Here is a 12,424-nt window from a genome sequence, read left to right as displayed (position 1 = left end):
CAAACATATTTTGTTGTTAACTGTAATTCATTGTTAATAGTTTTTAGCAATATTGGTCACCTGAGTGGCCCAAGTGGCTCGTGTTTCCATCTCCAAAATGGCGGCCACGTTGACGTACAACGGAGCCAAGTCAGCTGAAATTGGACCAAAAATCATTTGTACAAAGTAAAGTCCTGTTTCACACTGTGTTAGACTGACAGGGTAATTCTCTTTATAAAATACACAGTAATAAGCAGCTAATTAAAGGGTCACATTCAAACAGCACCAAAGGTAAATTTAAGCTAACTGTTTTGATTCTCCAGCCGTTAAAACAACGGTTAACACCCGTGAAGCTGATGTGTCAGTTACCTGGATCCTGTTGACATACACCGTCTGTTGGGAACGAAGTCAGAATCCGACCATTGACAATACGTTACACCACATCAAGCCCCGCCCCCCTGAACTGCACCTCTCCGCAGGCTCAATTGTCCCGGTTTAAACAAGCGCACCCCTAATTTTCCAGACAAAAGATGACGTCATTTGTAACGGTCTCCAGACACTGGCAAGGAGAAGGAAAACCTGGACTATATATGGATTATATATGTATTATCAAAGCAATTTGTAGACAATTTCCCTCACTGAAACATGCAAGTTAAAGCGAAATATAGCACTGAAAATGTACAAATATTTATACAAAATAGAATTTATATTTCATCCATTCAAAAAATATGGTTACAGGTAGATTTAACTTTGTAATCGAACAGCTATCTCCGGAATGGAAAATTTAACCTTCATTTATGTGTTAAAGATATTTTTTGAAATTCTGATGTTTACTCTGAAAAATATGTCCAACAGAAAATATCCTGCTTTTTATGCCACTGTACGTTTATATATTTATGAAGGTGGTTAACACAGTTTGCAATAGAAAAACTAGGTAATGGTGACACCTGGTCATAATAAATCACAAAATATTTTTCTTAGTGATTAGCCACTTAATTTATTCAAGTTATCAGCTGGAGACACATGGAATAATCCTTTCAATCTTGACTTCTGGTAGAGGAGATTGATTTTACAAAACAAACAGAATACATTTTTATAAATCCCACAATAAACTGACAAATGATCCATTGTGTGGTTTGTTCAATTTAAATTAATTTTATTAGAAGACGGTGTAAGTAAAAATATTTGGACTGATCTATTTTATTAAAGCTGCTAAGCCTCACACCTCTGAGCTGAATACTTAAAGGAAAAGTGTTACCACAAGAGAGCCTGAACACAAAACAAAGTTTTTAGTTTTCAATGATGAAAATAATATTTTCTTTATATAAATCAACCAAAAAAACGTTTGATTCTGTTTAGGAAGTTTAACTAAGCAGCAACCCCACCTTAGCTTGTGTTTCTGAGGCCTGCTCTCTCATTCATTTAGAGGAAGCATAAAGGCTGACTACTTGGAGAACATCCAAGTAGATTAGTTTTCAATGTTATTAATTTTTTTAAAGTAAATTTTCTTTCATTTTTAGACATTTAGAGATTCATGTCATCTTAGTGGAAACATTCAGATCTCTGAGATCTGAAATCCATTTTAAAGTATTTTCAGTCTCATCTTTGGAGCTTCAGAACCAAACAGACTTTAATAAACGGTTTTGTTGTGTTTTTATTGTTCAGTTCTGGAATCGACACTCAAATGAATCCTCTCCGGATGTTTGCTGCTCTTCCTCCTGGTCTGCGGAAATCCAAACGGGGTTGTCCTGGATGTCCTGAGGGGATATCCACGAGCGGGCCGATGGGGTCGTAGCGAGGTCGCAGAAGGTTGCGTGGGAGGTTCGGTCGCTGGTCGTAGTCGCCACCGATGATCCCTGGCAGTGGAGGGAAGAGGGGACGGGGCACCGTGGTGATGATGTCACGTATGGGGAAGGGCGGCAGGGAGTAGGGACGAATGTGACGTTGTAAGTCTAAGCAGGCTTTGTAGGACTTTCTGTAAAGCTGTAAGGAAAAAAAATGGAACAGAGAATTCATCAGGAATCCCACAGCGACATCTGATTATTTATCAGTGGTGAATTGACTCTAATATAGCAAAATTAAACTTTAAATAAACATTTTATGTTACAAGACGACTTTAAAGGAGGCCATTAATTTAGGCTCTTTGTCTGGATTAACAAAAAACTGTTGTCTCATTTTTTCAGGATAACTTGGCAAATATGAATGTTAATATTGTAGGGCTGTTGTAAAAGAATATCTTAGTAATCGAGTACTCTCTAGGATATTACAATTATACAATTAATCGAGTAATCCTCTCTCTCCTCCAACGGTAGATAAGCTGTCGTACTCCAACCGCGCATCGCGCAACACAATCTAACAATGCTCATTTGTCCCCCAAACCTGTTAACCTTGTGAAAACGCCATTGCTGGACACTGGCTACAAACTGTTTGTGGACAATTTTTACACCAGTCCAAGCTGTTCCAAGACCTGCTGCAGCAGAGGATCTGGGCGAGTGGCACTCGCATTGAGCAAATAGAAATAACTTTGGTAATTCTAACTAAGCTAAAACAAAAGTTTGGTCTGATTTAACTTCAGACAGTGAGGAAAAATGTGCATGACTTTTTAGCATGTAAACTTCTGGTTTCAACTGTAGGTGGCGCCATTTGTTGATGGAGAATTGACTGGAATGGAGCAAAAATGAAACTTTATAGGATGATGATTAATTTGAGCTCTTTTTTCAGGATCAAAATTATTGTTGGCTTTAGAAGCGTTATAAAACAGATAAATTAAAAAAAGACGTATAATGGATGCATATTTTATTTGCATTAACATTGGTATAAATATAAGTAAAACTGGATCAGTATTAATTTTACATGTGAATTCATATTGGTGGATCAGTAGATATAACGTAGGACATTCTGGCATCAAAGCTGGAGTAATTTGACATTATGAGTTCATGTTTAAGATAAGAAAAACTTTTGGAGAGCTATTTATTACATTGTTTTAATTTTTAAAGTTATGTACGTTAAATGAATGCTTAATGTTATAAGGGATCCGGACAAAAAGATAATTTTTCAAGCTCCCAGCACAAATGTTCATTTCAGAAGAATTAAGCAGACGTGAGAAAAATGTTTGCTGCAGAGTTTCTCACCTGTTTCCAGTCTGTCTCTCTGGGTAGCTCGGTATCTGGACCTAAAAAAAAATATATGTTAGAATCAGATAAATTGAATTGTATAAATAATTTCAGTTAACTCAAGAGTTAGCGTAGCTAACCGTTACAGCAACAGGATTTCTTCACCTGAACAAACTGAAGTTTTATTCTGAACTAAAGAGCAGAAATAAAAACTACAGTTTCAGTTTAGACTTCTGGTTCTGACGTCTTACTAGAGAAGTCCCGGAGGTACAGATGTTTCCAGAGGGTGGAGTCAGATGTGGCGGCGTTGAAGTGGCAGCTGGCGGCCGACAGTCTGACCAGGGAGCGGACGTCCAGCAGGCGGAGGACCCGGAGCAGCAGCTCAGGAGGGAGAGCCTGCAGACCGAACGCCACCGGCAGCGCCATCGCTGGGAAAACACACCGCCACCGTCACTTTCTATCAGCACACCTCAAGGCTGTGCAGAGTTCAGCTCTGCTTACCTTCTCTTGCAGCAGCGATCAGTGGGTACGCCAGCTGGTCTTTGAAGATTCGGGAAAGTTTCTTCAGATTCTTGAAGGCCGCGGCTGCATTTTCTCCTGAATAAAAGCAGAGAAGGTCAAGCAGGGACAGCTGGTCAGAAACAGCTGAGGTCTTCTAATATATAACTGAACAAACTTGTCATTCAAACTCTAGCATTGTCTCATTTTATTAGTTCCTCTGTTGTTTGGTCCAATACATCACTAAGCAATATTAAAAATTACCACTGGTGTAAAACAAAGCAGAACTAAAATGTGGTGTAAGGACAAATGTTACTAAAATGCAAACATTTTCTAAATAATATTACAATGAAAACTAGGTATGCACCAATTCATGTTTTTCACTTCCTATACCGACACCTGAGGTTTAGTATCGGCCGACATGATCAGTTACAGAAAAACTGCTGAACTGATTTAAAATGTTCCTTTTTTTAAACACAGACATAAATGTACTGAATTACAAATTTATCTGGTAACTTTGCTCCAACGCAGCACGTTTACATAAAGAAACTGAAACTGACAAAAACAATGTAACAAACTGTAAAAACATTTCAAATGGTTCAGAAAGTGCAATTAGTATTTCTAAAAATAATGTAAAATAAATAAAACAGAAAGACGTTGCTTTTTTTGTAAATGTAGTCTATTTTGTCATGTAATCGGAGCCCAGCATTCTGCTAATGCTAACGAGAATCTGAATCAACATACAGAACCTCGGCCGTACCTGGCCAATCTTGAGTCACGTAGCTGGACGTCTTCAGCAGCAGCTTCTGAGTCGTGTCGATGGTTTCAGGAACCTTCAGAACCGCTGCAAAGAACAAGCAGAAGATAAAACAAAATGGGTTGGTCAGATTTCAGGTCAAATGTTTATGATTATAGTCTAAAACCAAAAGCAAATGATCTGAGGCTGAATCAGCTAAAACAGGAGCAGAAGAGTGAAGTTACCGTTAAGGACCAGCAGGGGGCCCATGCCCACAGCCACAACGGACACCAGACTGTTTTCACATAAAGGATGTGTGTACTGCAGCCTGTAGACTCCACCCACAGACCTCCACCCTGCAGGCATCTCCCCAGGCTTCAGCTCGCTGCCCTGAACACAAAGCAGATCCAGCTGTGATCCAGCTGTGATCCACAGGAAGCAGAAGGACCAGCGTGTTCCACGGCCTCACCTGAGAGGAGAAGCCAGTCTCCAGCATGAGGAGATGCGCTGCCACCAAGATGGCGTCGTTGGGGCTGCTGGTCTGGGCCGTGTGGTAGAGCAGCTCCAGGGACAGAGGAGCCTCACCGGCCTCAGCCTCGCTGCACAGCATGGGCTCCCAGACAGGGGGCGCTGCTGAACAGCTCTGCATTTTGCAGGCCTGCAGCGGGTGAGGGCTGCTGCTGCTGTCCTGCAACAGAACCAGAACAAAACCGTCAGGTTGGATCCAAATAAAGTATTATTTCCTAAATTGGGAAAATCATCTGAATATGGATACTGAAGTGAGAGATGAGTCAGAGTCATTTTCACAGCTGATGTTCTAGATATATAAAATAATCCGTCACACTGAAGCAGTGGAAACGTTTGTAGTCATTCCTTGATTTTCAAATTGAGGTGAAACAAAAAATTATCTTAGTAATTGATTAATCAATCAATTATTTTGACGATTAATCAAATAATCAGAAAAAAAATTAGCATTGTGCAGATTTTTCATTGCACCACTTATGTTTATTTTATACGGTATTAAATACATTTTAGCCTAAAATAAAATATCATAGCATTTGTTTAGTTGTAGCTTGATTATTTGTAGCAAAGGATGCATCTGCAGCTAAAAAATAAATACTGCGCCTTAATTCCTGCTATTTATATGTTGTTCTTTTAGCAAATAGCCTGTCTGTATGTTGAAGTTAATGAATAACTAATTACTAAATTAGTTAGACGATTATTACAAAAATCGATTTATCATGAATTAATCTCATTAATCATTTCAGCCCTAATTTCTAAAAGAAAATAAAACCAAATTGAAGTTTTACTGGCTGCTCAAAGCTCTGATGCAGACAGTTTGCTGGAAGCCAAAACTGCTGATTCCAGAGCTTCACCTGAACGCTTCATGGACCAACCACTTTTATTTTCCCGCAGTTTGTTGATGAAAACTGAGATGACGCTGGAGTTAGTGAGGGTTGTGAACGCAGATTTAGAAACTGAAATGTAACACTTTGGATGTCGTTTGGAGGAGAACTGTCCCTCTACATCAAACTCATGAAGTGAGTTTGGATTATTCAGCCAGAATTCCCCAGTCTACTCAATATAATCTCACCTGGCTAGTGGTCCCATTGGTATCCTCCTGGCTGTTTGTTTCTGTGGAGCTTGTGGTCCTTTCTGAGGTTGCCATGGCAGCAGGTGCCGGCTGCGGCAGAAGGACACAGATCAGATCCCCAGAAACGATTCCACAGGATGACAGAGTCTGACCGGATTCTGAGAGGAGCTCTGAGCCGTTCAGAGACAAACTGAACTCTGTGTCGGCGCTGAGCAGAGACAGACACAAAGATCAAACTCAGCACACATGCCTTCATCTGTATGCGCCTTTCCAGGGAGAAAGGAAAGTAAAGCCTGACCTGAGTTCATGATCGGACAGCAGCGTCTGCTTGATGAGATCCGAGAGTTCCTGCAGGGTGGGCTCCTCGCCTGGTAAGTCCACCCTGCTGGTCTGCCGGTTGATCCGAACCCGCAGCTTCATCCTGAGGACAGAAAACACGCATCACATTTTGTGTCGCAGCCTTTCGTTCCAAAAAAGCCAAAAATTCCAATAAAGGCTGTGGGTGGTAACAGGTGGTTTTGGATTTGTACGCACTTTCGAATTGATTTATTTATTGTAAAAGTAGAAATAAAATAATTACCAAAAAAGGTCTTGTAACTTAGTTGAAACAAAAAATAATCTCAATTTAATGGTTGAAGGTGCAAACAAATGTAAACAAATGTAAACAAGTGCAAATAAGTGTAAATAAGTGGTCAAAAAAATCATTTTACCAAACCTCCCGTCCACACCAGACATTTACCAAACAACCCACCCAGCACCCGGTGTGTTCTTAATTACTCAAATTGGTGGGAGGGTCTAACAATTAACAACGTAATCTAAACAATTCCAAATATAAAAATTAATTACAAATGTTGATTCTAAATTAACTTAAATATATTCTAACTACCCAAAGAACAAAACGAAATTGGTAGAAATTATAAACTACAAAACTTTAGCATAAATGGCCACAACATTTTGCATTTACTCTGCTGCGTCCAGTAGTGCTTTCTCATATGGGCGAAGTGGCAATGTTTGACAAGTAGTGCAATTTATTTAATGGCATCACTCAGTTTTAGTTTAACTCTTAAGCTAAAAATCAACATCTGATTAACAACAACACATTTTAATGGCACAAACAAAAAAATGCAAACCAAATAAAGCAAGTGGTTTTGCAACATGGAGAGTTGAAGACTTGAGATTCAGTATTACTAACAGAGATAATCTGTAAATATAACTGTAAACTTATAAAGTGAAACATTTTAATTCGACCTGGAAACTGACAGGAAGCCAGCAGAGAAAAGCTGCATAAACTCATCATGCAGGGACGAATGTTTTCATTACACTTAAAGGTCAGATATACTAATAAATATTATCATATTCAGAGTTCTTGACCACAAACCCCCAACAAAATAAGCAGGTCCCCTAATTCTACTTAAAAAAAATTACGTGATCAGCTTTAAACAAATTTATAACAAATCTTTTCATACCAACAGTCTTTTTAGGATATTCTGGACCCAAAACATCAACGATCTAAACGCAATAAAGGTGCTGAATTTATAAATTAGACCCTCGAAACAAAAGGAAGCTCCGAGAAGTTTGAGACAAACATTATTTACACATAATTGCTTTTTCACTGTAAGGAAAACTGTGTAGCATTTTTTATTATAGTCCTGAAACTTAACTGGTGGTCTGACTTATTTAATTTCTGATGCGTCACTCTCGTTTTGTTTTGCTCTTTTTCCACATATTTTACTTCCTGTTGACAATGAACAGCTTTGAATTGACAGAAAACGGTAACGTACACTGCCGTCGTTATTCAATGACATTCACACAAAACAGATGTTGTTAAATTAATCTTAATAGAAAACTGTTCTAGAAATCAGCTGGTTTTTGTTTCGTTTCTGGAAGTTAGCAACGTTTTATTCACGTCGCTACGTAACAACAGTTAAGACTTTTATCTAACCTTGTTAGTTGACTGGTTGGTTAATTAAACCACCCGTTTGCATCCAGACTGCAGCACAAGGTCAAAGATAACCAGAAAAAAACTCGCATTATGTTCTAACGGGCAAATTTTCGGTAGATTTCATCTCGTTTCTTTGGTGACTAACATTACCGGAAATCCCGCATAAAGAAGCTTCCGCTTTGGATTTTCAAAATAAAAGCCAAAAGTCAAAACTGCTTTAGGAAATATCGTAAAATTCAAGTTGTTTTTTTAATTTGACTATAAATTTTCTAATTAAAAGATGTTTGAATTTAATTGTAATATTTTTTTTTATTTTTTATAGGTTATAGGTTATTGATTCTTCCTCAGCCTCTGGAGCAATAGTTTTGTTTATGCTCTGGGAAAGATTATGGTGCCCTAAACCAGCGATTTTCCCCAGAAGAAAAGTAATGTTTAAAATTAGTGGACCATAAGGCATGCTGGATAATGACTCCATCAAAGCAACATTTAATTTGTGGTAAATGCATTTTTCATAGAATTCTATGATTAAAAACTAAAACATAGTCTTACCCTGGTAACATAACCTCCAGTTCCAGAGGCAACATAGTCATAATAATACAACTGTATACATTTTTAAGCAGCTTTAACTTTGTCATGCCAGGGAAATAAGAGCCACAATTTGCTAAAATAATTTTTATAATGCTGTGTTTAATGACACAAAGACGTTTGCTTTGTCTACATAAAAACTGGAATCGTGTTAAAGAAGAAAGAGGTTTTCAGGCAAATAACGGGATATTCTGAATGTCCTTTGTTTGTTTAGAACTATAAACTTCACATTATTGCAAATGAATAATTAAATCCTCAATATGTCACAGTAAGGAAAATATTTAACCAAACACAAGTGAGTTACCATCCCAGCATGTCTTGACTAGTTGTATTTGTTTGATTTTGTGCCCATTTTAAAACTCCAAGCGTCACTGAAATTCATGTAGATTAAAGAGGCTGAATACACTGAATGCTGTTTATAACACTTGTTTGCATGTTCAATTTTAAAACATCTCAGAAGGTTTTCACATCTTAGCAAGAAGTCAATTTCTGTGAGTGCAAGGCTTTAAACTATTTTAATCATAAACAGCACACCTGAAATTAAATAAAGAGCATTTAAAAAAAATACCAAGCCTGATATTCTTAGAATAAAGGTAGAATCCCTTTCAGCCCCCCAAAAAAGCACCTACGAAGATTAAAATCAATTAAATGATCTGAACATCCAGAACACACCAGCCTGATACTAAGTTTGTGCAGTAGAGTTATAATAATATTAAATAGGCTGGTGTATTGCTATGATTAGGTTATTAATATTTAAATTCTTCATTGTCCCCTATTCTGATCAATTGCCATCAAATTTATGTTAAAATATGAGACTTTATTAATAAACTACAGACAAGATCCCAAAACTTTGCTGAATTACAAGAAACAGAGGGAAACTGTAACATGTACATAAAGTAAAACCTAATTTATGGAAGAGATAAAGAGATTAAATCACAAACACTGCTTTGGTGCACTTCTTTATGGAGAAGAGCTAATATCGTACTCAAAAGTCACCAGTTTTCATCCAATATTTAATGAAACAAGCAATCAGTTCCAGCAGACACATTAAAGACACGAATCCTAATTTGTGTGTTTATTTCCGGCAAATAAATCCCTTTTAATTACTCATCAAATCGCACAATTACAATTATTTTTCTGTTATTTTATTTTCACATGCCTCTGCTAACGGAGGCATCCTAAATATACTCCATACAAACTTATTTTAGTTGTTTTGTAGAATGAAATGTAGAAAAAACTCCCCACCAGCTGTAGTAAATCATCGCGTATCTAAGAGGTTTGAAGGTTCCTGGGAAAAAAATAAAACACAAATATGACCCTAGTCTAGAGATAAATCACTTCTCTTTCTGTTACAGTAACATTTATGACAAAAAAAATATAGTTGGAAAAGATTTAAGGCCTAAAACGTAACGAAGAAAACACAAATGGAGACGCTTTTAAGGCGGCTGCAGACTAGCCGACTGAGTTGTCTCTTCACGGTTCTCATGGATGTTATAAGTTCCGCCTCGCACTCGAGGATCCATCATTTTCTGAGAATCATGGCAGAAGTAGCTCCAGCACCCGCACCGGCTAAAGCTCCGGCTAAAGCTCCGGCTAAAGCCCCGAAGAAGAAGTCCGGTACCAAGGCTAAAAAAGATGGACCCAGTCTCGCTAAACTCATCGTGGCCGCCGTGGCCGAGTCCAAAGAGCGCAAGGGGATGTCTGTGGCGGCGCTCAAGAAGATCCTGGCCGGGAAAGGCGTCGATGTGGCCAAGGCCAACAAGCGCATCAACACCGCCGTTACCAAGCTTGTGACGAAGGGAACTCTTAGCCAAACAAAAGGAACCGGAGCATCCGGGTCCTTCAAGCTCGCTAAGAAGGAACCCACAGCCGCCAAACCGGCCAAGAAGGTGGTGAAGAAGAAGGCTCCCGCCAAGGCAAAGAAACCAGCTCCCAAGAAGGCCACAACACCCAAGAAACCCGCCGCTAAGAAAGCAGCAGCCAAGAAATCTCCGAAGAAGGCAGCGGCCAAGAAATCTCCGAAAAAGGCAGCGGCCAAGAAATCTCCGAAAAAGGTGGTAAAAAAGAGCCCTAAAAAGCCCGCCGCTAAGAAGCCAAAGGCTGCTAAGAAGCCTGCAGCCAAGAAAACGGGAGCCAAAAAACCCGCAGCGAAGAAGGCCAAGAAGTAAACAACTTTTCTCCTCCAACCACTGCTTAAGGCACCAAAGGCTCTTTTCAGAGCCACCACTTATACAAATTAAGACATGACTCCCAACAAGCATCGAAACAATCACAGTTCATAAAATACTAGAAATGATTCAACTACCTCCAATTATAACCACATCAATACAGTAAGTGTATTAACACTAGTATAGAGGAGCCAAAGAGCTTCACACTAAATTCAGTCACTCACTTTAACATGATGCAGAAACATTCAGAATTAAACTTAATGACTCTCCCTGTCAAACTTTAGTGAGGTAAACTTTTCAGTAAAGATTTTATATTAAATCTTTTTATTTATTTATTTTTACATTGTAACAAGGACTTGAATGACTGAAATTAGCAATTTAGTGAGGATGTTTAAATTTATATTTAATATTGAAACTACCAGAAAGAATGCTGACTATCTCGCACAAATGAAATAGAAGTAACAAGAGATTTCACTTTTAGACATGAATCAAAATCTCATGATATAAAGCCGGTGTTGCGGTGAGCCATAGACAAGTTCCTGAATTTCTAAAACAATATTTACCAGATATTGTAAGAATCTATTAATAGAAATTCAAGCCTTGACTTTTTTAAAACACCGGTCCTTTTCTTCCCCCACCGCCTCGAGGTTCGTCACAAGACTGTCGCGCCTTATTTTGAAATTTCAAATTCAACCAATAGCTGAGACAGATTTGTTTCCCTACGTCAGCAATTTGAACCAATCAGAAGTGTCCTCGCGCCGCCAGTCTCTTTATAAACCCCCGCTGCAGACTACGGAATTTATCTCTTCAGTCTAAAACGCGAAGAAACTTACTGAACCGCGATGGCCAGAACCAAGCAGACCGCTCGTAAATCCACCGGAGGAAAGGCTCCCAGGAAGCAGCTGGCAACCAAAGCTGCCCGTAAGAGCGCTCCAGCTACCGGCGGAGTTAAGAAGCCTCACCGTTACAGGCCCGGCACCGTGGCTCTGCGAGAGATCCGCCGCTACCAGAAATCCACCGAGCTGCTGATCCGCAAGCTGCCCTTCCAGCGCCTGGTCAGGGAGATCGCTCAGGATTTCAAGACCGACCTGCGCTTCCAGAGCTCCGCCGTCATGGCTCTGCAGGAGGCTAGCGAGGCTTACCTGGTGGGTCTCTTCGAGGACACCAACCTGTGCGCCATCCACGCCAAGAGGGTCACCATCATGCCCAAAGACATCCAGCTGGCCCGCCGTATCCGCGGAGAGAGGGCTTAAATGACATCAATTTAATTTACACCCAACGGCTCTTTTAAGAGCCACCTAAATGCATCTAAAGAGCGATTCACTTAATATTCAATCAGTATGAGTCGAGCTTAATTACACCTTTTTAAATGTCTCTGAAACTGAATTCATAATACTTTAAGAGTTACTGATCTGTTCAGGTTTCACGTAGCACCTTGAATACAGAAATAACTGTCGGTTCCTTCAATACTTTAGCTTGTATTAAGGTGTGTACTTAAATGGCAGATCTGTGATGTCAGATGACATGGGTTGCTCAGTTATCACGCTCACCTTCATATATATAATACACAACGTTATTGCTGTGCATAAATATACCTCATTCAAAATACCTGTAACTGTCATGTATCTTTTCTTTTTTACTTTTTAAATTGTGGAGTGCTTTTGTTCAGGTGGCGTGTCTTTCTAAGTGTTTTGCTGAACAATTAAAGTAGTTTGACTGAATTTGAGAATTTTCACTAAATTAGATATCATTTTAGTTTTATAGCTTAATTAAATATTAGAGTATAATTTGTAATGGTCAAATCTGTAT

At 39.0% G+C, this 12,424-nt stretch overlaps 3 protein-coding genes across 5 annotated transcripts; 2 read left to right on the top strand and 1 right to left on the bottom strand.

Moving 5' to 3' along the window:
- Positions 1-950: 950 nt before the first annotated feature.
- Positions 951-8,058, bottom strand: fbxo7 (F-box protein 7). 3 transcript variants are annotated; one of them, XM_032589496.1, is made up of 10 exons: positions 7,950-8,058; positions 6,219-6,341; positions 5,921-6,128; positions 4,796-5,014; positions 4,572-4,716; positions 4,351-4,434; positions 3,594-3,689; positions 3,344-3,520; positions 3,111-3,151; positions 951-1,962 (listed from the first exon to the last, which is right to left on the bottom strand). In XM_032589496.1, coding segments are annotated over exons 1-10 (1,398 nt in total). In that variant the 5' UTR covers positions 7,952-8,058; the 3' UTR covers positions 951-1,659. The 3 variants fall into 3 exon arrangements, with proteins under 3 accessions (XP_032445387.1, XP_032445388.1, XP_032445389.1); XM_032589497.1 differs by having other exon boundaries at positions 7,863-8,035; XM_032589498.1 differs by lacking the exon at positions 7,950-8,058 and having other exon boundaries at positions 5,921-6,010; positions 6,219-6,333.
- A 1,902-nt stretch (positions 8,059-9,960) lies between these two features.
- Positions 9,961-10,785, top strand: LOC116736764 (histone H1-like). The gene has a single exon (XM_032589508.1). The coding sequence runs from the start codon at positions 9,986-9,988 to the stop codon at positions 10,613-10,615; it is 630 nt and encodes a 209-aa protein (XP_032445399.1). The 5' UTR covers positions 9,961-9,985; the 3' UTR covers positions 10,616-10,785.
- A 475-nt stretch (positions 10,786-11,260) lies between these two features.
- On the top strand, positions 11,261-12,336 carry LOC116736757 (histone H3). The gene has a single exon (XM_032589501.1). The coding sequence runs from the start codon at positions 11,458-11,460 to the stop codon at positions 11,866-11,868; it is 411 nt and encodes a 136-aa protein (XP_032445392.1). The 5' UTR covers positions 11,261-11,457; the 3' UTR covers positions 11,869-12,336.
- Positions 12,337-12,424: the final 88 nt, after the last annotated feature.

This window comes from Xiphophorus hellerii, chromosome 17 (assembly GCF_003331165.1).
Source record: "Xiphophorus hellerii strain 12219 chromosome 17, Xiphophorus_hellerii-4.1, whole genome shotgun sequence".
NCBI classification, from domain to species: Eukaryota; Metazoa; Chordata; class Actinopteri; order Cyprinodontiformes; family Poeciliidae; genus Xiphophorus; species Xiphophorus hellerii.
The sequence above is the reverse complement of the archived record's forward strand: the minus strand, read 5'-3'. Positions and strand labels throughout refer to the sequence as shown.

Bases quoted from the DNA above. Each gene is read 5' to 3' on its own strand.
- LOC116736757 (XM_032589501.1), top strand. From the start codon at position 11,458: ATGGCCAGAACCAAGCAGACCGCTCGTAAATCCACCGGAGGAAAGGCT.
- LOC116736764 (XM_032589508.1), top strand. From the start codon at position 9,986: ATGGCAGAAGTAGCTCCAGCACCCGCACCGGCTAAAGCTCCGGCTAAA.
- fbxo7 (XM_032589496.1), bottom strand. The intron at 6,129-6,218 runs GTCAGGCTTTAC...GTCTCTGCTCAG, and splicing joins CTGTCCGATCATGAACTCAG to CGCCGACACAGAGTTCAGTT. The intron at 3,690-4,350 runs GTACGGCCGAGG...GCTTTTATTCAG, and splicing joins CGTGACTCAAGATTGGCCAG to GAGAAAATGCAGCCGCGGCC.